This window comes from Lepisma saccharinum, chromosome 4 (assembly GCF_977018435.1).
Source record: "Lepisma saccharinum chromosome 4, izLepSacc3.1, whole genome shotgun sequence".
Classification (NCBI taxonomy): domain Eukaryota; kingdom Metazoa; phylum Arthropoda; class Insecta; order Zygentoma; family Lepismatidae; genus Lepisma; species Lepisma saccharinum.
Genome location: NC_139232.1, coordinates 52,420,740 through 52,445,430, shown reverse-complemented (window position 1 = coordinate 52,445,430; position 24,691 = coordinate 52,420,740). Strand labels below are relative to the sequence as shown.

At 38.7% G+C, this 24,691-nt stretch overlaps 1 protein-coding gene across 1 annotated transcript; it reads left to right on the top strand.

Annotated features, from left to right (window-relative positions):
* The first annotated feature begins 11,202 nt into the window (after window positions 1-11,202).
* Window positions 11,203-22,162, top strand: LOC145987153 (uncharacterized). Its single transcript, XM_083121654.1, has 5 exons — window positions 11,203-11,519; window positions 12,570-12,724; window positions 16,907-17,421; window positions 19,413-19,556; window positions 21,853-22,162. Exons 1-5 carry the CDS (start codon window positions 11,434-11,436, stop codon window positions 22,027-22,029), a joined length of 1,077 nt encoding a protein of 358 aa, XP_082977780.1. The 5' UTR covers window positions 11,203-11,433; the 3' UTR covers window positions 22,030-22,162.
* Window positions 22,163-24,691: the final 2,529 nt, after the last annotated feature.

The window sequence follows — 24,691 nt, the reverse complement described above, 5'->3', positions numbered from 1 at the left end:
ATGATAACCCATTCATATTTTGTTTTTAATAACATTAATTTTTTTTCAAGGAAAAAATCACTTCTTTGATAAACAATTGTTAAAAGTACTAACAATGAACATTTTGTTTTGCAATTCAAGCACGTGGGCAAATCAAGAAGTAAGTTACATCCAAGCCATGTTCCTGTACTAAAAGAGTGAAAATAATCACGCTGGGTGCCAGCACTGTCTGGAATGTATTCTCCCCATATTCGAAGCAGCCATGCTGCAGCTGCTTTCATATGAGAGTAGTCACCGTGTCAGTATGGCATGTCGTACTGAGGTGGCATCCAACGTTGAGTTGCGCTAAGTCTGATTTTTGTGGACACGAAGTCATAATCAAAGTGAAATCCATCGCCAAATTGTCGAGGTGTATGGTGGGAATGCAGTGTCACACCCATGATCAGGAAATGGTGCCAGATGTTCGAATAAGAAAGAACGAACGTGAACGACAAACAGTGTGTTGGGTAGTCTGCAACTGTGAACACTATCAACAAAACTGAGCGTGTTAATGCAATCATCCTTGCCAAATGCAACATGAAAATTAAGAGAGATTGGAAGTGAACTATGTAAACTATGGTAGTGTGTCTATGCTGATTCATGACCAGTCGGGTGTATAGTAAACTATGCTCTCACTGGGTGCCGCGATTGTTAACTGATAGCACAAAAGTCAACTCAATTGAAATTGGACGGAATTTTTACACACAAGAAATTGAAAAACTGGTCACACGATTCGAAAAGTACTTGGAATATCTTGGTGACTATGTCGAAAAAAAGTTAAATGTTCATACATTTTTCTCCAATGATTATTTTCTTTCTAATGTGTTGTTTGTCTTATACAGGGCCAGGGGGGGGGGGGGGGGAACTTACTTCTTGATTTGCCCTAGTATGTCAGACCCTGACACGTACATATCATTAATAAAGAAGACAGAATGGAAATATCATCTTTTGTTTTGGGGAAGTTGCATGTTAATTGCAGTCTTGCAGTGTTTACTAAGCAATGAACCAACCGTAAGGCATCGGACTCATAAAGTGTGTGGCTGCCTTATCAGCTGTCAGGCATGTAAAGGTTTGAAGTACTGATGCCTTTCATAATGAGTAAGTTATGTGAAAAATATATTTTCTACTCATGGAGGGCCCCAAGAACATACTATATTTTTGTGATCATATCTCGCCTTCAGGAGAAAATATATGAGTATTATCCAGTGATATTTGTGATATATGGAGAAAAAATAACGTTCTTGAAAGCATATCCATGCCATCTCTGTTTAATCTGGATTGATCTGTATTAAATTTTTGCAAATACCAAATAAAATTAACCAGTGCCAATATCCAATATTCTACTGATCCAGAATGAAATGGCAAATACAGAAGGTTGGTCCACGTTTATGGAACGATGGTGCTGTAATTGTACGGGGAGCAAGTGAAGCAGAGCAATCGGAAACCAGGTGTGTGGAGAAGACGCTAGCAGACAGTGAAGTTCGCCAAGCGGAAAATGCCTGCAAAAGTGACCCCATTCTGGGAGGGGTACATCACAGCTCTTTCCGACATAGGATACAGCTACAGTGAAATTTCGAAACAGTGTTCGTCGAAGGGTTTCATCATTTCCAAGAAGGGTATTGCCAATGCAATCAAATGCAACAAAAATGCACAGCCAGAGCAAGCAGGTGTGAGCACAGCCGCAAGAAAACAACACCCCTGTCCCAAACGTACAATGGTGTGGTTCGACAAGTGCAGAAGATGGTCACAAAGGAGAATCTGCTGACACAAAAGAGCCATTGCCAGGAGTGTTGGAAGATCCAAAACAACTGTACAGAGGATAATCAGCCAGAATTTACGGCTTAAAGTGAAGCATCTGCCACGTGTTCACACACTTGCAGACAAACACATCCGTGAACGCAGGGTCCATTGCAAAAGGCTATGAACTGTATTTAGCGGGTGACAAATGGAAATATGTGGTCACCTTAGACGAGGCCTGGATCTATTTGTCAAACTCCAAGCGGATCCGAGCCATTTACTATCATCAAAAGGATGCCAAGGACCGGCCAAATTGGGTTTGCACGTGTCGCGAAAGTTTTCCCCGTGGCTTCATGGTGGTTGCCGGTTTTTGCCACAAAGGGAAACTTCCCCTGCATCGAGTTGCACACAATGTGAAAATTAACGCAGCATACTATAACAGCACGTTCTGGATCCATTATACCAGCAGGATATTCCATCTTTATATGGTACTGAGGTGTCAAATGTCTTCATTCATCAAGACAAAGCATCCAGCCATAGGGCTCGAACAACTGTGGCATGCATGCATGGCCCACCAAGCGCTTGACACCAGGATCCGTGCTATCCCATATTCCAACATCCCTGTCAAGTCTCCTGACGCTGCACCAATGGACTTTTGTCCCTTTGGGTGTTTGAAGCGAGCGATTTCCTTACGTCGCCCACACACATTGAATGGCTTGTGGAAAGTGTGCCAGGAGGAGTGGTCCAAACTTGATCAGACATCTCTGAACAAAAACCTCCTCCAATGGAAACTTCAGTGTCGGGCTATTGCCTATAGTCTGGGTCGTCATATCAAGCACAACCACTGGTGGAAGCATGGCTTTACACCTTAGGGCAGGTGTCACAAAATCGTTTCCGTGACTTTCTGTATTCCATGAAGAGTCTGGATGATTCACTTTCTTAATTCATGTAAGTAACCAGGTGATTGCAGTAGGTTTTCCTTAGGAGATAAAAGTGTGTACACTTGTACTTGGCAAAACCAAAGTATATGAATTATATCTTTATATTCATAAAAAAAGAGTAATGTGGCATAATTTTTCATGGAGTTCCAGGATTGATAAAATTATCAGTACAGAAGGTCGTTTCACGTCCACGGTAACAAAGTTAGAACCCACCTCACCTTAAGGAAAACCATGATGCCACCTGCGGTGGTGCTCTACGTGATACCCCTGTCTTGCAGCAATGGCCCTGCAGCGGAGTTTCCATTGGAGAAGACTGCGTTGAAGAACAAATTGGTTCAAACGATCCCATTCCTCCTGACAAGCTTTCCAAAGACCCTCAATTGTGTTTGTTTCAACAACGGAAACCCACAAAAATCCATGGGCGAGGCATCGGGTGATTTCACATAAATGGGGGGATTGCATGAATGCCCATTTCACGTGCCATCCGATCCATGTGTGCCTGCGTGGACTTTGGGGTATGACTGGATGCCTTGTCCTGGTGGATGAAAACGTGAGATGTGTCGCTGCCATGGAGAGAAGGAATGTCATGTCTGTAAAGTGGCTCCAAAATATTCGTCTGGTAATAGGCTGCATTTATTTTAGCCTTTTTGTCTACTCTGCGCAGTGGAAGTTTGCCGTTTTAGCAGTAACCACCAACAACCATGAACCCACGTGGAAAACTTTCAGCACATTCACGTACCCACTCAGATCGACCTCGTACATGGCCCCTTTTTTTATCACATCCCAACAGATACACCCATGCTTCATCCAGGGACACCACATACTTCCAGCGGTCCTCAGCCAGATGGTGTTCGTAGAGCTTCCGACTGTTGGTCTTCCTCTCCTGGACATGTGAGGCACGCAGCTTATGAACTTGAGCCTTGTACTTCCGCACAAGTTGTAAATCTTGGGCTATGATGTGATTTACAGTTGCAGGGGAACATTGCACTGCCTGTGCAATCGCTCTTTGCGTTGCAGGGTTTTCACGTCGCACCAAGGATCTCACTTTCTTCACAACATCGGGGGAACGCTTGGGCTTCCGATATGTCCAAGGCCCACTTTGACCGGTTCCAGCAACAGGTACGGTGCAATCTTTATTGTGATTCAACACTGCGTTGATGCCCTTCTTTGACACATGGAAGGTTTTCGTCTGGCACTATTTAATTATCTGGTTATAACTATAACCAACGTCGGAAAGGGCACAGATGTACCCCTCCCAAAAGACTGGAACTTTTGGTGCCATATAAACACTCACTCAAACACCAACCATCTTCTTTGCAAGTCAACACGCAGTACTCTCGTACTACCGGCTCTGGCTGCTCTGTGCTGTGTGTACGTACTGCTCCCTGGTGATCGAAATCGTTACTATCGACGTGAAACAACAACCTGTAATTTTATCAATACTCATATGCTTGTACTGATTATGCCACTTAATACCCACAATTTTTCCAGTGAAACAATAAGAGTTATATTGTTGTATGTGTCATCAGGTACTAGATTTGTACATTACAATTTCAAACCCTTTCCGGTTCGAAAGAAAAATACATGGAATACTATATCTAGGTTAAAATCAAGTAGAAAGTAGGAGTGAGTTGGAAATCCTCAAGAAGCAAGCCATAATGAAGAAATATAAGTCCATCATTACAAATACTGGCCATACGAAAGATGATGATGATAAAAAAGAATAGAAATAAACAGATCCTAAATACAAAGGACTTGCACCACAAAGAAGACTAGAATGTGGTTAGGTTTGCCCTTTATACCAGGTTTTATCTCAAAAAGACATACAAGTACACAAGAAGAGGAATTTGAGAATAACATATAAACCTGTCTATGGAATTCACTTTCACAATACAAAACTTATTGCAGGAATACTGGTATATACAGTTTAAAATTTGTGATTGTTTCATACAATTTATTGCCCAGAGGAATAGATCAATTACAGATAATATTGGAGCATTATAGATATATTTTTAAAAGGTGGATTTTCTAAGCTTAACAATGAAACAGAATGTTCTCTACCAGAAAATAATGGTGTGCTCCTAATAAATGCCAAGAACAAAGTTTAAGGAGCTAGAGAAGGGTAAGATTTTATTTTATTTTGTTATTTAGCATCACTTTTCTGCCACTTTTGGCTAATTGTGATGGTGAGGATGAAAGATGCAATGAAACTGATGAAGGGACACTCACAAATAACACTATGCCAAGCTGGAATTCAAACCCAGGACCCTTGCCATCATAGTTTGCATGATAACCACTCTGCCACTGAGGTTGGCAGAGAAAGGGTAAGAATAGCTTGAAGCAAATGTAAGTTATCGTATATATCTGAAAGCAAGACAACTCCAAATCCAAGACGACCTCCCATTTTTCAAGAATGTATTACGGAGAAAACTATTTTCAAAACTTATAAGTGGTTACCTTATTACAAGTAACTGAAGGAGACAATAAAAGTACCGGTAAAAAAAAAAAATCAAATACAGACATACCTTACTCAGATACAGATCCCACTTCACGTTCAAGGCTAAAGCGGTAGGCGTGGCAGAGGGTAGAGTTAGAGCTCGTGGTTCTGTTCAGTAAAGAAAAGAAAAACTACATCATGTGCCGCAAAAGAAAGATGACCACATACTTCTGGGCACGAAATTGCTGCAAAAAACCTCTTATTGGATTTAGAAATATACGGTAAATGACAACGTTGTGGTAACCTTTATTTTACCTGGACCACTGCACAAACCCAAGGGCTTCTGGTAGTATAAGCAAAATCGGAGGTGTCGCCTGAAGAGGGTTCACGGAGCGCACGAACCCCCAACTGAAAAGGGAAAAACTTCAATTTGTTTTCTTTGCTTTATGAAACACTACATTTCAAGATACTTATTTTACAAAGTGGCTTTTTTCATTCAGAAAGTCTTCACAATGCTTCAAATTTGCCAATTTCCTCCGACTGTTGACAAGAAAAGCTCACCAGATCAGGCAGCGAGAACCTGGCGCAGATCTGGAACTATGAACTCCCTCTGCTGTATTCTTCCTGTGATCTTGCTCCACTGAAGAAGCCGAGAGAAACCAAGGGGGGCAAACTGGAAATCGGAGTATGTGCACCTTCCGAAAGAAACTGTCAACAGATGGCAGCAACTGTTAAATATGGTGATAGCGGCGGAGGCATGATTTGTTTTTCCTATTCCTTTATTTTCAGTTTCCTTTAGCTTTAGTATTGGAGAAAAGTAAGCAGTATTTAAGATATAATGCAAGCACTGTTTGCATTGTTATAGTAATTTCTAAGATCTTTGATGCTTTTACCTCCTTTCCAATTCATTTCGCTAAAGATTAAGGCCGCCAACTTCCTCAACAACTCCATTGCAAATAGTTGTCGTGCATCCAAAGCCTTGCAATTGCATGGTGAAGGTTTTGTTTTCAAACACTATTACCAAAATGAGCAGATTTACACTTACATCGACATTTTAAATGTGTTGCTTAACACTAGAAGCGCCAGGATTTTTTACTACCTAGAAGCGCCACCTCCGGTCAAAATGACCGGTATTTAAAATTTGACCATTTCTCAAAATGGATATTGCCAATAATCGTCTAATTACTAATAAAACAAAATATTTTGTAAAAAAAATACAAACATATCATGAAACCCAGCGATTTTTATTTTCCATGCACTAATTACAACAATAAATATTCATTTTCTTCAAGGAAATAAGTTTCCATCATGAAATTTCACATATTACATTTTTTGCATTTTAGTACCTTTCCTACACCAGAAACACATTCTCCACAAACATATTTGTTGCACATTGAACAAATGTAACTTGTTGTAACTTGTTTTGTTTTCATTGCACAATGCTACCTGGCATTGGCGCCTCTTTCTGGAAACAGAGCCACTTACATTCCGTCCATGTGATACTGATGTTGACAATATTTTATTGGGCTTTGCAATCAAATGTCCTTCTCTCAGTTTCTCAACTAATTCTATCAAAAAGTTATGTCTAGTACCATTCCTCCCCGCGACTGCCTTGTAAACTACCCATGCACTTATTGCTGCCAGATCTAAGATACTGTAAAACACATGTACCGGCCATCTACGTGATGAAGCACAGACTGAATATTTGTGTGCCATTTGATCAACAACATAACACCGCATTTAGTTTTGTTGTAATACTTGATTGTTTCTGGGAGTTTCATCTGGTTTTGCAAATCTACTTCTACATCTGAATGCACGGAGCTTAGGAGTAGAACATTTTTGTTTGGTTTAGCTTGGTATGCACACAATGTATTGTCCCCCCCTTTTTTAGCAAACATGTTTCATACACTTGTGTTCTAATGTTCACAATTTCATTAGGAATCTCCTTTCTATTTTCCTTCATAGTGCCAATTAGGCTCGTCTTGTTCCCCTTTGGCTTCTCAGCAAGTTTTAGCGATGTGAAATAATTGTCAGAAGTTACATTTCTACCCGCATTTAGATAAGGTGAAGTAATTCTCAATACAACATTTTCAGGTACATTAAAATTATCAATCATTGATTCATCTTTCCCAAAGTATGGAAAGGCATTGCACATGTATTTGGAATGTACGTCCACTAGCATCCAAAATTGTATACCAAATTTGTCTGGTTTGTTTGGCATATACTGTGTAAATCTACACCTCGCTTTCGAAAAAAAAAAAATGTTCGTCAACTGTCAGATTTACCCCTGGAGTGTAGCAACTCCTACAATTACCTATAATTTGTCCCAAATTTTATAGCAGAGTGCAAATTTATCAGTTTGTAATCGTTCAGATCTGGATGATTTTGAATCAAATCTAAGATATTTCATTATTTCCCTGAATCTGTTTCTTGACATTGTTTGTTGAAAGAAAGGTGGCCCCCAAAGTAGTTTTCCATAAAAAAAATCGTAGTCTATAGAACTGCACCCATACACTCCTCTAGCATATAAAATAGCCAGGAAAGTGTCAAGTTCTTGTAATGACAAACGCCTGTTGGGTTGGTGGTTTCGAGTTGCTTCTTCTTCCGTACACTGTTGTATGTGTTGAAGCATGGAATTGTCTACAGTAAGATCTGGGTCCTCGACATCGGATTCATTTTCACTAATCTCCTCTAATACTTTCAAATATTCCTCTTGACTGAGGACACATTATCTAGAAAACATGCTTACAAACTGCAGTGTTCAAACGAAACTGAGTCTTCACTTTCTCCTTCTTATCAGCTTCGACAATACGCCAACATACATGGGAGAGTCCAAAAGAGGAAGGAAGAATAGGAGTAGAAACTGTAAGTGAAACGTTCCAACCGAGAAGTGGTTTTCCATTGAAATACATTAGCGGTCAAAATGACCGGCAATGGCGCTTCTAGGTAGAAACAAATATTTCCATTAGTATTATTTTTTTGTAAATAACGCATAGCAGTAATAATGTACTGCAAATTTTAGGAAAAGTCACAAAATTTCAACGCACGAAGAAATTTTTTTCTGTGCAAAGCAGAAATTGAAATTTGAAAAACGGTCAAAATGACCGGCTTGGCGCTTCTAGTGTTAAACCCACTAGCCTGTGGTGACCATTTAGATAGCTGAAGCACTGAATATATAATTTTTAAATAAACAATAGTAATCTGTGACAATAGTACATCAAGGGGCAGGCTTGACATTTTAGTCTTTCACAGGCTCTGCAAAAATGCCTCTCGACATCCTGGGAATTATGCAAAATTCGAATCTCATGCCGAAGCAGTGCTTCGGTAGCTTACCTTGTATGCACGCCACTGCTTAAAGCTTTAGATAATGTAGACAAGTCAAAAAGAAAGAAGATGAAGACACTGCTAATAGAAAATCATATTTATCTTGGTACACATGTAAATGAGTATGGATAAATATCCATTATATTTTTATTGAAAATAAATTACAATTGTTATAAAGTCCTACAGGTAAACTTTAAAACAATAATTTTAAGTATCACGAATTGCAATTCGCATCATGAAGTTTGAGAATTGCCAGAGACTTACCAATGAAATATAGGAAAGCTGCTGTGAAATTACAAATAGCTATTGAAATTGAAAATAATAATAATAATATCGTCGGTATCATGGTTAGTGGAAGTGGTGGCAGGGTTAATTCTTAGGAATAAGTAAAATAATTTCCAACACTAAATAAGGAGAGAAGAAGGCATTTCAATAATTGAAACTGGAAAAAAATGCATTGTTTACCTTAGTAATTTTTCCTTGTTTTTTGAGGGTATTGTCGGGAGAGGGGGGTTAAGCGGAAACGATAAATCGAAACTGTGGCAGCGATGAGGGGGGTCGACTGCCCCCCAGTTTTTCCCCGCACTATACTAAACCTTTTTACAGAGGAAAATATATATTTGCCCAATTTTTGCCACCTTGCCCTCACCTCTGTTCTGGAACTCAATCGCCACCACTGAATTGAAATAAATGAAAATTGACGTGTTTCGTAAATGGATTTTCGCTGGGCATTCTGGTGGAGTGGCTAGCACAATACAAAGTCCCAGGCTCGTGTTCTTCATAAAACATGTATTATTATATTCATGTTTCTTGTTTTACTTTATTTTATTATTTTTTCCTTGTACTCTACAATTTGTTAACCTTTTACTGGCTGAAATGAAATTATATGTATGATGAAATATATAGCTTTAGGTTTACATCCATTTTCCAGGGCAGGCCGTGGCCCCCTTGCCCCCCCACCTTCTGGACGTCCTTGATGACATACACAATGTCTTACACTCCAATAAAGTGGTCATAGAGTATAAACATTCAAACACACGTTACAGTCTTATTCAAGTACGTAGTGAAATACAAAATAAAATTAGCCTTGCTTAAAGCAATTTTTAAACTTTTGCAATGCAACCATTCGAGGTATAAAATGCAGTTATTAAAGGAATGTTTAATACGTTAAGCAGGTGACAACAACTGCTAAGTGTTTAATTTGTGTGCCTTGGGTAAAAGATAAAAATATGGGTTTTGAAAAAGTGGTGCGCAATCCCCTGTCTGACCCAGGTCCCCATAAGTCTCGCTACGCCCCTGGAAGAATCCAGGCCCTCTTGATTAGAATGTGACAGCATTAGTAGATTTTTGTTAAACAGATTTACTTTACGTTAGATTAACCATTAATTACAGAAGGGAATAAGCTCTGGCTAAACTGTCAAAAACATAATGCTCTCGCTTTGTGACCATGAGTTAAAAGTTAATTCCTTGTAATGAACAAGTCCCGGACTCTTTATTTCCCATGTATGCTTATTTAAATGTTTAGTAAATCTAGTCTCGATTAATGTATTTGTTCTTAATTTTGTTTTTATTATCCGGATTCTTTGTTCGTTGGGACGTGTCCCCGCTGCTAATTCGCCAATGTATGTTGTTGTTTGTGTGCGAATATTTTTTTTAAAAAAATGAGAGTAAACAAGAAGAGAATAACATTTCTCCACACCCTTCCACTTCTCCAGCAAACAAGAAAATATGGATTTCTTGTGTGATGCATTCAATGCGATTGCCCTAGATTCGAAACCTGAGTAACGCATGACTGTGTCATTCTCATTCATCATATCTTTCTTCATTTATCATCACTGTCGCGATTAATCCAGAGAGGTAGGAATTAGGAAAGCAAGTAAAATAACCAACATATAAGCGGCCAAGGACGTATTTAGGGAGGAGGTTCGGACCCCCCCCCCCCGAAAGACTTATAAGCACTAAAATTAAATCATGAAAATTTACTTTTATTTTAATCAAGGGTTATTTATTTCTGCCGAACTTATTGGAAGGCAAAGGATTATATTGGAATAATACGACTTTGAATGACAGTAACAAAGAAGATTCATGCAAGATTTATTACTACTTTTAATAATATGCATAAATGTTACCAGGAAATGCATTTTTCGTCAACTGAATTTAACATCCTTTTTTGATATTCAATAAATAGTCAATTCTTTATCTATTTGACATTAATTCCCTTGCTAGGGCAGTTGTTTCTTTTACAAATTTTGCAACCTTAACTATACGTAAGCTACATAATGAATACGAGCTGTTATGTCACTATCCTTATTTACCTATTCATCTAATAAAAATAGTTAATTTGAATACTTTAATTAATAGTATTTAATTAATTCAAAATAATTATTTTAATTAAACATTATTATTATTATTTTGAGACTTGATTCGAACCCCCCGAAATATATTTCGTCTCTCTTTTTGCACTCAACTCAAGAGCCTTCTTAGTCAAGCGCCGCATTTCGTCTTCTCTTCTGACATAAGCGGGGAATGCTTTCGTAGTTAGGTTTAAGTCTCTTAGCATTAATACACTACATTTAGCCTGATCGCTGACGCCAGAAGACGAAATACAACGCTTGACCAATTTGGCTCGTTGAGTTGCCAAAAGTGCGGCACGCTTCGGAGCTTCATTTCCGCGATACGATCGTCACCTGTTTGTTCTGCTACCCTGAGCTCCACCGCAACAGTTGCCTGGCAACCAAATAAAACTAGAAGCAGCCGACAGGTGTGTTACGCGCTCTTCCTTTTCAGCTCTGAAGAAAATAAGCTCTTCGTAACGACCTAGTTGCCGACACAGAGTTAAATTATGCACTTTTAGGAAGCAATCCAAATGCCTTCAGCTACGATATGAAGAATCCCGTTAGTTATTCATCGCTTGTATTTAGTTGACGACTGTATCGTAACTTCCGTTTACAAGAATTCAACTTTACGTTCTGCAGAATGGCTTCAGTATATCTGACAGATCACAATGAAACTATTTACAATCTTATAGAAGAGGAACCACCTCCTGCACCGAAAACTGAGAGGCAAGTGTGATAAGATACGCTAATTATGTAGTCAATATAGTATGGTATGCTTATATTTATGTTTGTGTATTAATATCGTTTTTAAAATTAACGAAAACAAAACTATGCATGATTGGAAGATTTCTAACTTTTCAACAACCTATTTTCTATGACACGGTTTATCGTGGCGGTGTACATGAGATCATTAATCGATGTATTAGACAAGGAGAAAATATTGTCTGAATTTGAACCCAGAATCAGGGCCGTAGGAAAAGAGGGCAGAATGGGCATTGCCCTATCTGGGTCAACAGTTTCTCCACTTTGAAGTTTACAAATCGGTGCACACCAGGTATGTACCCCGACACAATTACCCACGGTGAAAAATAGTTCCTTAGTATGACGGAGACTTACTAGTCACAAGCATTAATACATCATGTTGAGCCGGTAGCAATGTCGCCCAATCGGTAGCAATACCGATGTTCGAACATTTTGTAACAAGTAAAAGTTGTTCAGAATATTTATACATATTAACATATAAGTAGTCCATTGCAATTATACCACATCCATCTACCAGAGTTTTTGCTTTGAGTTTATTTTTTTTAAGTCTTCTTTACGCACAGATAGGCTAATCGCTAAAGTTCGAACCACTATGTGCCACCACCGGGTATCAAACACGGGACTCCTTGGTTACAAGGTGACGACGTTAGCACTACACCATCGGGAAGCCCAGAGTTTTGCTTTACAACATTCGTAGAATTACATAAGAGATAATTGGAATATTAAAATTGTTATAATTTAATTATTAAATCAAATTTTGACACAAGACGTTTATGCAAAGTGTATTAACATTATGCATTTTGCAGATATTTTCAGGGTACATAGACTCCGAAAAAGCGTCACGCATCATTTTTGCTGACCACAGAATGTTCTTTTAATACCTTGTCTTATTATAATTAGATTTTATATTTTCTTATTACAATTAGAATTGACCATGGTACAATGTGATTTTTTTCGAAACATTGCAGCTTCAGTGTGATAACTTTGTATCTGTATGACTTTTCCTTCTATTAGGTATAAATCTAAACACTCTGGAAAGGTGCGACAGGATTTTGACAAGAAAAAGGAAGCAGTTGCAAAAACTATGGGTCTGCCAGAAGTTCCGGCACCAATACCAAAACAGTTTTTGAAAAGGAGGGGAGGAATAAGCGTTCCCCGTCCTCAAGCAAGTGAGTATTTTCATTTTAAGTTGAATGTAAGGTTTACATTTATATTTACCGTAGCTTATTTAGAAAATATAGCATACAGCACAGGTTGTAGTGTTTTTCTTTTATCCTGCTGAAGTCCAACACATTCTAGTCCAAATTAGCCTCCGTACATAGAAATGACTTTAAGTAAGACGATCCGATCTCAATATACTACATTATATTATCATGCATGTCTACTCTTAGATTGACTCTGATGTTAGCAACAGAATGAACGTGTGAAGAATTGGTTAAATTAATTCTGATCATTGTTTTGAGTGTTGATTTATATGAGAAGAAGGCGAGGGAGCAAAGACAGCTGGAGCGTGGTGGTTATCCCATCACCTCAGGGTGCGAAATCCCGGGGAGAAGAGGGGATAATTCCCCCACCAACGATCTTGTCCTAAATTCCCCCCACCAAAATTTTTTGGGGGGGAGATTTTCTGTTCTAACAACAAAGATAAACCATTATTTTTTAAGTCGGAATAACTTTACTGGAATAATATCGAAAACACACACAAAAAACGAACAACATTGAACCCAGCAATCCCCAGAACACAGATATTAGTCCGACTTGTTATTTCTTCTCCATTTCTCATCGCCTTTCGTCAGCTACCGCAAAGTATATAAATATATTAATAAAGCGTAATATCATTTAGATGTGAATTTTATAGGAAACTATTATAATTTTAATGTCTCTTAATGTTTTCCCTAGTCACTTAAATCATCGTTGATAGCAGTAGTATATTAAAATCTTCAATTTGCAATCGAATTTTGAATGAAAAACAGTCCATGTAATATATATTTTATAATTTAAATTTTAATAATTGTCATATATTTAATGACATTATAGCATATATATATATATATATATATATATATATATATATATATATATATATATATATATACCGCGTGAGGCACCTAAAAGTACCACCTGAAGTAGCGAAGAAATCAGAAACAGTAGCGATGTGAGGTTTGCGGGAAACAATAATATCAAATGGGGCTCGTAAATCGGAGGTATGGGATGGGTCGAAAAATATCGACAAATGGGGCATCTGGAGCAAAGTCATATTTTTTTAAATGGAACGATATACAATAACATGCATAATATAAAAGAGCACACGCAGAGAAACACAACGCCGTTGGTCTCATGCATCTACTGCACATAGGAACGAAGATATGGCCATGTGAAAATATGTAAACAAACTAACAAGTGGCCCACTTGACCGTCAGTACCACGGCATGTACAAGTATGAGATGTCGGAAGCCATTGGACAAGATGAAGACAGAACATGTTAAAGGAAGAAAAATACAGTAGACATCGTCAGCACCATGTATTTGACAGTGTTACAGCATAATGGAAATGACCATGACAGTATGTCGAAGAACCACTGCGTAAGAAGCGAAAACCTGTCAAAGTGTGTGTTCAAAGTGGTGGCCGTCAGCTGCGATACAGGCAACGAGGCGCCCACGCAAAGCTCGTTGCACAGAATGTAGCATCTCGTAGGGAATGTCCCTACAGGCCGCAGTAATGCGGTGTTGCATATCCTCTGGAGTTGTTGGCACATCCCGGTAGACAATGTCCTTCAGCTTTCCCCACAGGAAAAAGTCTAACGGTGTCAAATGTGGGGAACGAGCCGGCCATATGACAGGCCCTCTACGTCCAATACAACGATTTGGAAATGTATTTTCCACACATGCTGTAGCGCGTCTTGCACTGTGAGCTGGGCACCCGTCATGTTGGTACCACATTTCCCTCCTTGTCTGAAGTGGTATGTCCTCCAATAGTACAGGCAGTTCATGTTGTATAAACTGTATGTATCGGTCAGCATTCAGTGTCCCTTGTATAAAAAAGGGCCAATGAGATTTTCACCCACTATACCACACCACACGTTCACACTCCATGGGCGAAGCCAATGTGGATTTGTCACCGACCAATAGTGCATGTTCCTTAGGTTGACATTTCCATGATTGGTAAAAGTTGCCTCGTCAGTGAAGAGGATACGTGACAAATCGGGTGTGTCGTGTCGTAACATCCATGTGCAAAACCGAACACGGTCCACAAAATCATTCCCGTGAAGTTCCTGATGGAGGGAGATATAATATGGGTGAAACTTGTGTGTGTGCAGAATGAGCAATACACTTCGCTGACTCATCCCAGCATCCCTGGCAATTTCACGGGAGCTAACGTGCGGATTCACAGCAACAACGGCGAGAACATTTGTTGCACCTGCCTCACCTGTAGTTGGCTTGTTCCGCACACGTGCTCGTGGTGTTACACTTCCGGTGTCTCTTAATTTAATAAATAACTTGCCAAACAGACGTCGAGATGGCTGTCGTCTGTCCGGATATCTCTCTGCGTACACACGGTAGGCTTCTGAGGCATTCTTTCGGCATTCCCCATAAATCAGGATCATGTCCGCTTTTTCTATGTTTGTGAACACCATAATCTTCGCTCTTACCACCGACTGCTTGCTATGAACTAACACGATCTCGTGGACCTGCTATCAAAACTTGCTCTGCGTAAAGGCAGTTCTGTCAGGCACCTGAGAAGTCTTACATGCCGTGGTACTGACGGTCAAGTGGGCCACTTGTTAGTTTGTTTACATATTTTCACATGGCCATATCTTCGTTCCTATGTGCAGTAGAGGCATGAGACCAACGGTGTTGTGTTTCTCTGCGTGTGCTCTTTTATACTCGTGTTATGCATGTTATTGTATATCGTTCCATTTAAAAAAATATGACTTTGCTCCAGATGCCCCATTTGTCGATATTTTTCGACCCACCCCATACCTCCGATTTACGAGCCCCATTTGATATCATTGTTTCCCGCAAACCTCACATCGCTACTGTTTCTGGTTTCTTCGCTATTTCAGGTGGTACTTTTAGGTGCCTCACGCGGTATATATAAATAATTTATTGTGTGTGTGCGTGTCTGTCTGCTCTTCCCCCCCCCCCCACCAATCTGCATTGATTTCGCACCCTGCATCACCTATAGTGTGGCGGAGATCGAAAATATGTGAGGCCCTTCTTACGCTTTCTTCCAGGTACCGTGCAATTCCAGAGGATAGCTTTACCTTTTACCTTCAACTCCCTCGCGTAGTTTCCAACCTAACGACTTATATAATTTTTCATAACCTGGAGCGATAGGCGTGCACACGGGGGACAGAAGGGTGACACGTGACAGTTGTTTCCCTAATACTAAAACTCTTGCAAAGGTGGAACGAAAACTAACATTGTAGGATAGGATATTTTCGTAAAACTGCTAATGTTTTAGACCAGCAGTGTATCATATGCTATCCAATATTTGTAAACATAGGCGTATATTTATTCAATGCGCAAGTGTGTGTGTGTGTGTGAAGTGGAAGTTATAGTTGAAGAGTGCAATATATATTTTAATTTATTTTTTTTACATTTAAGGTTTTTTTTTTTACTTGAACTAAATGCGAGTTTCATTTCCACATTAGAGGTTTGACATGTAAGTGTAAACTGGGCTAAAATGACATACTTTTTGTAGAACAGCGAAAAAAGAGTGACGTTGAGAGTTTATGCACTTTGTTTGCAATTTCATTAATATTAACCTGTTACAAATATACATATTCAATTAAATCAGACCATTCTTTTGCGATAATTCGAAAATGTTTGTAAAAAAAAAGTTTCCTACAAAAGTTGTTTAAATAATAACCAGTGGCCAATCTCAGGAGAAAAGTTGTTACGCTTCCCCCCGTAGACTGGAGCCCAAAGCATGACGCCAGTGCGAGACTACAAAAGTTGTTTGGAATACAAAAATCTATCAAACCAGGTGTCACTCGATTCCCTCTCCCATTTAAAATTTCGCTCATCTATAAAAGAAACACCACGTTTCTTCAAACCCGTAAATTATCGATTTCGATCATATTCGCCTGATACACGCTTGCGCTGCATATAATAAACTGATTTGTGTGCCCTGTCCACCCCTGCTTCCTATACCCGTGCTGCAACTGCCAACGTGCAGTCCTTCCGCTCTCGAATAATGCTAGATATTGGTCAACTGTGGAAAAAATAGTTTCTCAGAATTTTTTTAGGCACGCATGTAATTTTGTAGACATGGTCATTGAAGATAGCATGATGAGGGAATCTCTCTGAGGATTTTGTTTGACATGTGCATATCTTTTCATCCATCAGGAGCTAGGTGCCTCTGCCCACTCAGAAAACCACCGGTGCCTCCGTGCCCTCGTGGTCAGGTGCGGAAGTGGAGTGTGAAAGAGGCCCTGGAGAAAGCTAAAGTCAAGGACATATTAGACGACGAAAAGCAAGAAGACAAGGAAGAAATTGTTGTGTGCCGCTGTGAAGAAGAAGAATGTGTGGAGGAGAAAGAGGAAGGGAAAACAGAGAAGAAGGACGAAGAGTTATTGTGTATCTGCGAGGGGGAGGAAGAACTCTCGGACGACAAAAAGGAAGGGCGTGAAGAAGACAATACGAAGAAGAAGGGCAAGAGGGGAGAATATAAAGTGGAAGAAGGCAAATGCGTTTGTGACGAAGTAGAAAGGAAGAGAGAATCTTCACCAAAGAAGATAAAGGCAGCACCCCATGCCAAACTTGTTCCTAGACATTACAGAATCCGATACGTTGATACACGAAAAGGAGACAGAAATCCGTGGCTGCCTTCGCCAAATTTTGATCGACTCTTCGCCAAGCAGGTAACTTAATACTTAATAGTGCATGAAGGTTAATTTATATTAAGCTTAACTGATCGACGTTAGGTTGAATAAACGTGAAGGAGACTGATGTTTGTAGTGTCATTTTGCGTATTGTCACAACCAGCGGAGCCTGATAGTGACAGGTGTAGCTCGTTTGTGTAAAACAAAATCTGTAAGTTTTGAGAGACATCCACGATACGATTACTGATATAAGTGTATTTTGTAAAGGGGATTTTTTCTAAACATTCACCCTTAATCAATACATCGTTAAAAAATAAAAATACAGTTGGTAACAGCAACAGGCCGGATTTACTCCCCCTTTGCAAGTTTCAAAGTTGCTGTTCTTTCGCTCACGTGAATTTAATTTATCTACAATTTTTACTTTTTTGGAGGGGCATTACTAGAAAGTGGATATCATGCAAAAATAGCAAACATCATACCTGTAATTTTATTCCAATAAAATGCAGAAATTATTGGATGAAATTTGCAAATATACAAGAATGCACCATATTAGTAATTCATTGTTTGGGGTACGGTATTGGTCTAGGGACGATCTTAGTATCAAGTAAACTACTTTAATTATTTCAGTATAGCTTAACATTTAGCAAAAAAAGTAATTCTTATTTTTTTTATCTTCTTCCCCAAGGAGAAAACATGTTGATCTTTTTTCTTCTTCTTTTTTTGTGCGTTAGTTGATAGCACGAATAATAGCACCAGTCTTGTTTTCTAATCATGGACTATGCACTTTCTTCTTCTAGTTTATAGTTGTTGTTTCAAGCATTTAACACGTTTCTTGATGTATAGGCAAAGATAAAGAAAAATGCTGAAGAGATGGCATGAACATGATTTAGATATTACAAATTTAGACCCAAGAACTGGCCTATCAACTCACAACATTTGAAGAGGAACATGTAATTAAAGAGATAAAAGTTTTGAAAAGAGTAATGGGATGTATGGATTCAAATGGGTGGGAGGCTTCATTAATTGCAAAGGAACATTGGAAGAAATTAAATAACGAGAATGGTATACAGTAGACTCAATATGCAGTTCTCTCTTTCACATGTGGGGTAAGCCGCCAAATTTGAAATTTTATCCAACCGAAAAGATCAAGAAATTTTGCATGGGGAAGAAGAGGATGTTAAATTACTTTATGATATTTAAGATTTATATCCCGCACCGTGGCACCTAAGGCATCATACTTTGGGCTCCGACTACGGGAAGTGCTCAGGTCAAGTCTCATTGGGGAAGTGTCACAACGTTTTCGTGAGATTTCGGCCTGAGACCGGTGGCCACCGACCATCGTGAGGACACAGGGTTGATTTGGTTGGTTGATTTGATGTTTTAAGTCCACTTTATGCACAATAAGGCTAATCGGGACTGAACCTACAGTTTTCAAAGGGGATCCGAACCACTATGTGCCTTCACCGCAACCCCTTGATTACAAGGCGATTGAGGAAATTGGTAAGCTACGAATGAGTAGCGTAACCCGGTCTTGGAAACATACAAAAACGACTGGGGGTTCGTCGTGCTGACCACACGTCACCCCGTAACTGATTTGATGATCTGGTGGGAGTAAGACCGGCAGTCGTTAGGTAAGCCTCACGGCCTGTTGCGCCACGCGTTATTAGGTTATTACTTAGGATTTATAATTAAAATTAGATAAAGATTTTCAATCGAAAAATGCTTGCTTATTTCACAGTCGATTCACTTATTAGGCTCCAAAATGTAACATTGTATAACTATTTCTTCCCTTTTTGTTAAATTTCTCCTGTTGTTATAAGTGTAATATTGATCAAACTACAAATAAATGTCCGATGAAGGGACCGCGTGTTCTCCCGAGACGTTCCATCTAAAAACATGTTTCAATGCATGTAATAAGCGTCAACTACGTAGAAGATGAATTTTACAATGTAAACAATACGTGCATATAAGAATATGTACTTTCCGTGACATCACTGTAACTCGTGCATTTGTCTCCTTTGTTTTCTTAGGTCCCTGGCGAGGTTCCTGAGTACATCCAAAGACGCAAAAAAGAAGCAGAAAAAGCACGGCTAGCTGAATTAGAATTAAAGGCGCTGGAAAATAAACCACCGATCAGATGCCTTACTGATGAAGAAAGGACTGCCTTAATTAATGTAAGATTTTCATATTTTTTGTCTTGCTATTTTTAAACTCTTCCTCGTATTTTAACTGTGTAGCAAAGCATAAGTTCGTCGACTGACAAATATAAGAAATAAATGTATGAGCTCATTACAGTGGCGGCGGTTGGGTTCCAAAACTAGGGAACCAAGGTTAGGGCGGTTTACTTTCCCTTGCTAGGTAAGGTTTTGCATAGTCCCGGTGCAAAAGTGGCGAAAAGTGGGCAGACAACTTAATCGCCGCCACTGGATCATTACGATAAAAAAATGAATCAGTCCAGAGACCATAAAATATATTATAACAAAGTATGATACCTATGTCAACTGATCTCGAAGATAAGCGGCTTGTCTCTATTGAACCCATCTGGAGGTGTAAGGTCGTGTTCAGGGAGTGTAAGGGTAGATATATTCTGTACCAAAATGACTATTGGATTTTGGATATTTTGTGAAAAATGTTTTTAGGCGAGTGATTAAATCACTTTTTGAACATTTATTTGCATCCAGGGTAATCAGGTACAGTTTCCAAGTGTTAAAATTGTATCCAAGTATAGTGACACATTTCTATTGACTAATCGTGTTATTAATAGACAGAATTTAGAAGGTAGTCTACAAAGGTCATTACAATTAGGTTTGCTTTCTAAAATCTCGAGACGCATTGTCGTTGGTCTAAATTTCAAAATACAAATTTGGACGAATTTCTAGCCTTATAATGTTTCCAACCTGGTGATACCCTAGATACCAATACTTGTAAAGTATTTGGAATGAGTTCCATTAGTAGCAAGAGCAGCGGCTTGCCTAGAATAGGGAATTGATTGTTTTTATAGGCCCCTCTCTCTATCCGTAAGAAAAGATTATGCTAATGTATAATACTGACTATAAAAAAAGCAGCCCCACCTTCCTCACATTCCAGGGTGCACCACTGAGTCGCACGGTATTACACTGAACTTCGTATTTCTGATAAGTGTATTGGTTTGGGTTATTATTACCTGCTTTACGGTGGCGGCGATTAGGGGGGGGGTGGCAGTTACCCTCCCCCCACACACACGTTTTGACACTTTTGCTCCCCCACTACGCGTATGTTAAACCTTATCTACCAAATGAACGTAAACTGTCTTTCCCCACCCCACCCCCAGTTTTGGAACCAAATCGCCGCCACTGCTACTCCACAATAATATTTATTAATTTATTTTATATTGGAGGATAATTGATGCATTAACAGTATCTCTTTTCTCCGATTTGATCATTTAGTTGGCTCATACTTAAATGTGGCCATTGTTTTATTGTGTACTTTTTTCTTCATGTCACGGTGCATGAGTAATTTTACCGTTTATTTTTTATGTCTTCCGCCTGCGTGGGGAGTGGTCAGTTTAACGTGCTACGAAGACAGACGGTCCATGTTCGAATCCTGAATAAGACTTGGGTTTATCATTGTGTTTATCTCATCATCTCTTTCGCCATTTTATCAATCATCCTCATCGTCGCAATTAATCCAAAAGGTTTAGAAGCTACATAGAATAGCCGTAATAGAAATAAATAAATAATTTCTTTAAATGCTCAAGCAGGATCGAAAAAACGTTTCCTCAATGTGCATTTAGTGACGTTATTTTAAAACATTCTGTTGTACGAAATTATTTATGTAAGGTAGAGTGGCTGAAGCGATTTCCTGGTTGAAGCAAATTAAAGAAGCTGTGCCTAACTAATAGCGGGGAAGGAACCCGGATGCGTGTTTACAGAACCCTTGTGGAAATCGCAATAGCGTGTTTCTACAAATATCCATCAGCAACGTCATCACCCAGGGTCACCATATGTAATCTTTTCCCCGAACATGTCCTCTTTATAGATAATAAAAAGGCCTTTCAGGCGGATTTTCTTTGCAGAGTAAAATGTCTGAATTTTCTACAAATCCTTAACAAAATAAAGTTCAAACGTAAAAATAAGCACAGCAAGCCATGAAATGCTCGGTAGATGCCATGTTAGTTCGAGTGCGAATGACAAACATGGAAAGTGGGTTAAGTCGGGTTAAGTTTACTAGAGAAGGGCATAAGGGTTTTGGAAATGAATCCTTACATTTTCGATGCCACTTCCAAAAAGGCGGGTGTTGCCTTCTTTTCTTTCCCTTCTACTCAAGTAAATGAATTTTGGAATTTTGCTTGTTCCCTCGCCATCATTCAATTTACTTGAACAAAAGAAGATCGATTTCAGGCTTTCCGCCGCTCTACATACACTCCTAGTCCTTCATTGGTAACGAAACATTCGTCATGTTGCTTTCTGAATTTGGAATTACTGTTTACAGGGTTTGAAGACAAATTGGGAGGAGATGCAGAGAGATTACCAGAGGCTGCCAGTCATAACGGACACGGACGCTAAGAAGAGACGAAAAACAAACATGGAGCGGGAGTTAAGTTTACTAGAGAAGGACATAAATGTTTTGGAGATGCATCCTTACATTTTCGTGGATAATGATCAGTAAAATTTGAGTTTAGGCTACTACTGTTTTATTAAAACAAAAACTAAACATGTGAATTTTTATTAACTAGAATGTTTCTGGTCTTTTTTTAATTATGTATAAGTGCATAACGTCAAGTTAATAAATTATGTTTAGAATTGTATTACTTGTTTTATCATTTATATAATCTTAGGACGAATGTTTAAGTCAGAACTTAAATTTAATCACGCCGTTTTCATCTACATGCATGCTAATAATTGAGATAGGGTTTGTTTAAGTTTCTTTCATGTTTCGATTCTAACTGCAGGAAGAAGTACGGTAATTTAATCATACTCATCATTATTATTAGTTTCTTTATTTCACTCAACATACAGGTTGGTATGTGATTACTAGGGCTAGGATTTTAATACACAATAAAATACCACAAAGTGCTCTATAAAAATGTAATAATGTACTAAAAACACACACAAAAAAAGGCTCTATAAAATTTCCAAAATGCTCTTTTACAACAAACTTACATACATGTTCATTTCACCAGTTCTGCATTGCAACGTACGTAGGTTGTCAGACCAAAATGACTGCCGACTGACTCTTAGCACAGAATGGAACATTGAAAAGCTCCTTTCCACCTCTTTCAATCTAGAGGAGCTTACTTGAAGTAAACTATGTCACCAGTTTGCAAATCTCTTGGTAGTTCCAGTAGAAAAAAATTCTACACACAGAACATCAGCATTTGAACATAGCGTACTAAACCCTTCATTTTTGTTCAAAATCAGAATCATTTTATTCCTTTCCCACTTTCCCATTAACTTTTTCTAAGTCACTTGTCGCTTCTTACACTAGGTCTATTTGTTCCAATGGGAAGAATTTACCAGATTTCCTGAAACTAAGGCTGTTGTTCTGAAACTTTCGTACTGGCAAGAAACAGGTGGGTTGCTTTTTAAGAAAATAAACAAAAAAACCCAGTAAGAAGTGTCCTTTCCTTCATGAAAACACAAAGAAAGCAAAATAGTGTTTTAAAATATTTTAAAATGCACTAAAATGCCACGAAATCCTCTAAAAATGGAATATCCTACAAAATCAACCAAAAAATTCACAAAATGCCCTACCAAATATGCTTGTTTGCTTTCATTTGTTATGAAACCCATGAATATATAACTGAGGAATGTATTTGTCTTTCCAATAATAATAATAATAATAAAAATATACCATTGCATGTTGCATCAAAATCCTAGCCTTAGTGATAATACCATTTAAATAAGTTCTTAAATTGCAGTGGGATTTTTTTCTCTTTCTGCGTAGACTACATGCGGGAATCTAACTCTAATTCCCATTCCAGGCACCTTACCCTTGCACTACCGTGCTTTTGAGTGTTAAAATTAACAAGACATTTACATAGACTAAAAAAAATATTATATTACGAACGTTTTCCACGAGCATTTTAATAGCAAGCATGTGTTCACGAAAGCATAAAGATGTATTTAAAAGATAGTCATCGTTAACTAACTGTTGTTAATGGATTTATGGTTGAGCGTACACACGAAACAAGACCTCAGACAATGTGAGAAAGTAGGTGGAACATTACTTTTTCGTACTGTTTTCTTTCGAGAATGTTCTTTGGAAAGCAAAAATTGAAAGCATGCCTTATGAGAGGGAATGACAGCGGCATATCTTGAAAATTTGACCCGGTTTACCGCAACAGTGGCGACGATCAGGAGGGGAAGGGGGGACAGTTGCCACTCACTTTTTGGAACTTTTTGCCCCCAAACTATGTATGAGCTCTTAATGCTAATCCTTGTCTACCAAGAAACTGAAACTAAAAATAAACTGTCCTTGCACCCCCAGTTCTGTAACCCAATCGCCGCCACTATTACTTATTGTATGTATTTATTATACACCCACCCATCTAGTTTAATTAGATATAATAGAAATAAAACACCAACGCAGACATGCAAGTAAAACGAAAAAAAATATTGTTTTTATTTGTTTGTCACTTTTGTCAGATAGACTAATCGGGGCTGGACCTACAGGTTAAAGTGAGTTAAGGACACAGCGTTGGTTTATAATTTGTAAAACTTACATTTCTCAGAGAGCCGATGATACTGATTGCTTGTTTACGCCACACGCTATTTTCATTGCTGAACAGGAGACGGCCTGTTCTTGCCTGTTTTCTAACTTTTTACACTCAATGTTTCGACTTTATAGATCTGTTCTTGTGTTAGAATACCAAGTAACTGAACGTTGCATCTGTTAGATTATACAAATAATATTGTTTTGCTTTATCTCTCATTTGAAATGAACGATGACTATTCCAAAGGACCGGTTTTACATCCACCCCTCTCACGACACCAATGCCAACCATCATTATCAAGTTTTACTCTCGAGCAGCTCAATTATACCATACACAACACAAACGTTTTTCAGTAGGCGTAAGTGCATGTAAAGAGATCGTAACGTGGTAAGGAGTCTGAAAACTTCCTTCCCCCGTTCAACACGTCTCCTGCGTTTCCTGCTTAGTTTAACGTAGATAACAAACCCTCGTTCTTCCTTCCGCAACCGCCATTACTCGTAATCAACAAACTCGAGTCTCAAGCCTAATTGTGGTTGACAGAACTTCCTCCAGCAACAGCAGGGAACCCACGAACACCGCAACCAACACAACTTTCGTTTTCAGAGCTACCTCTTC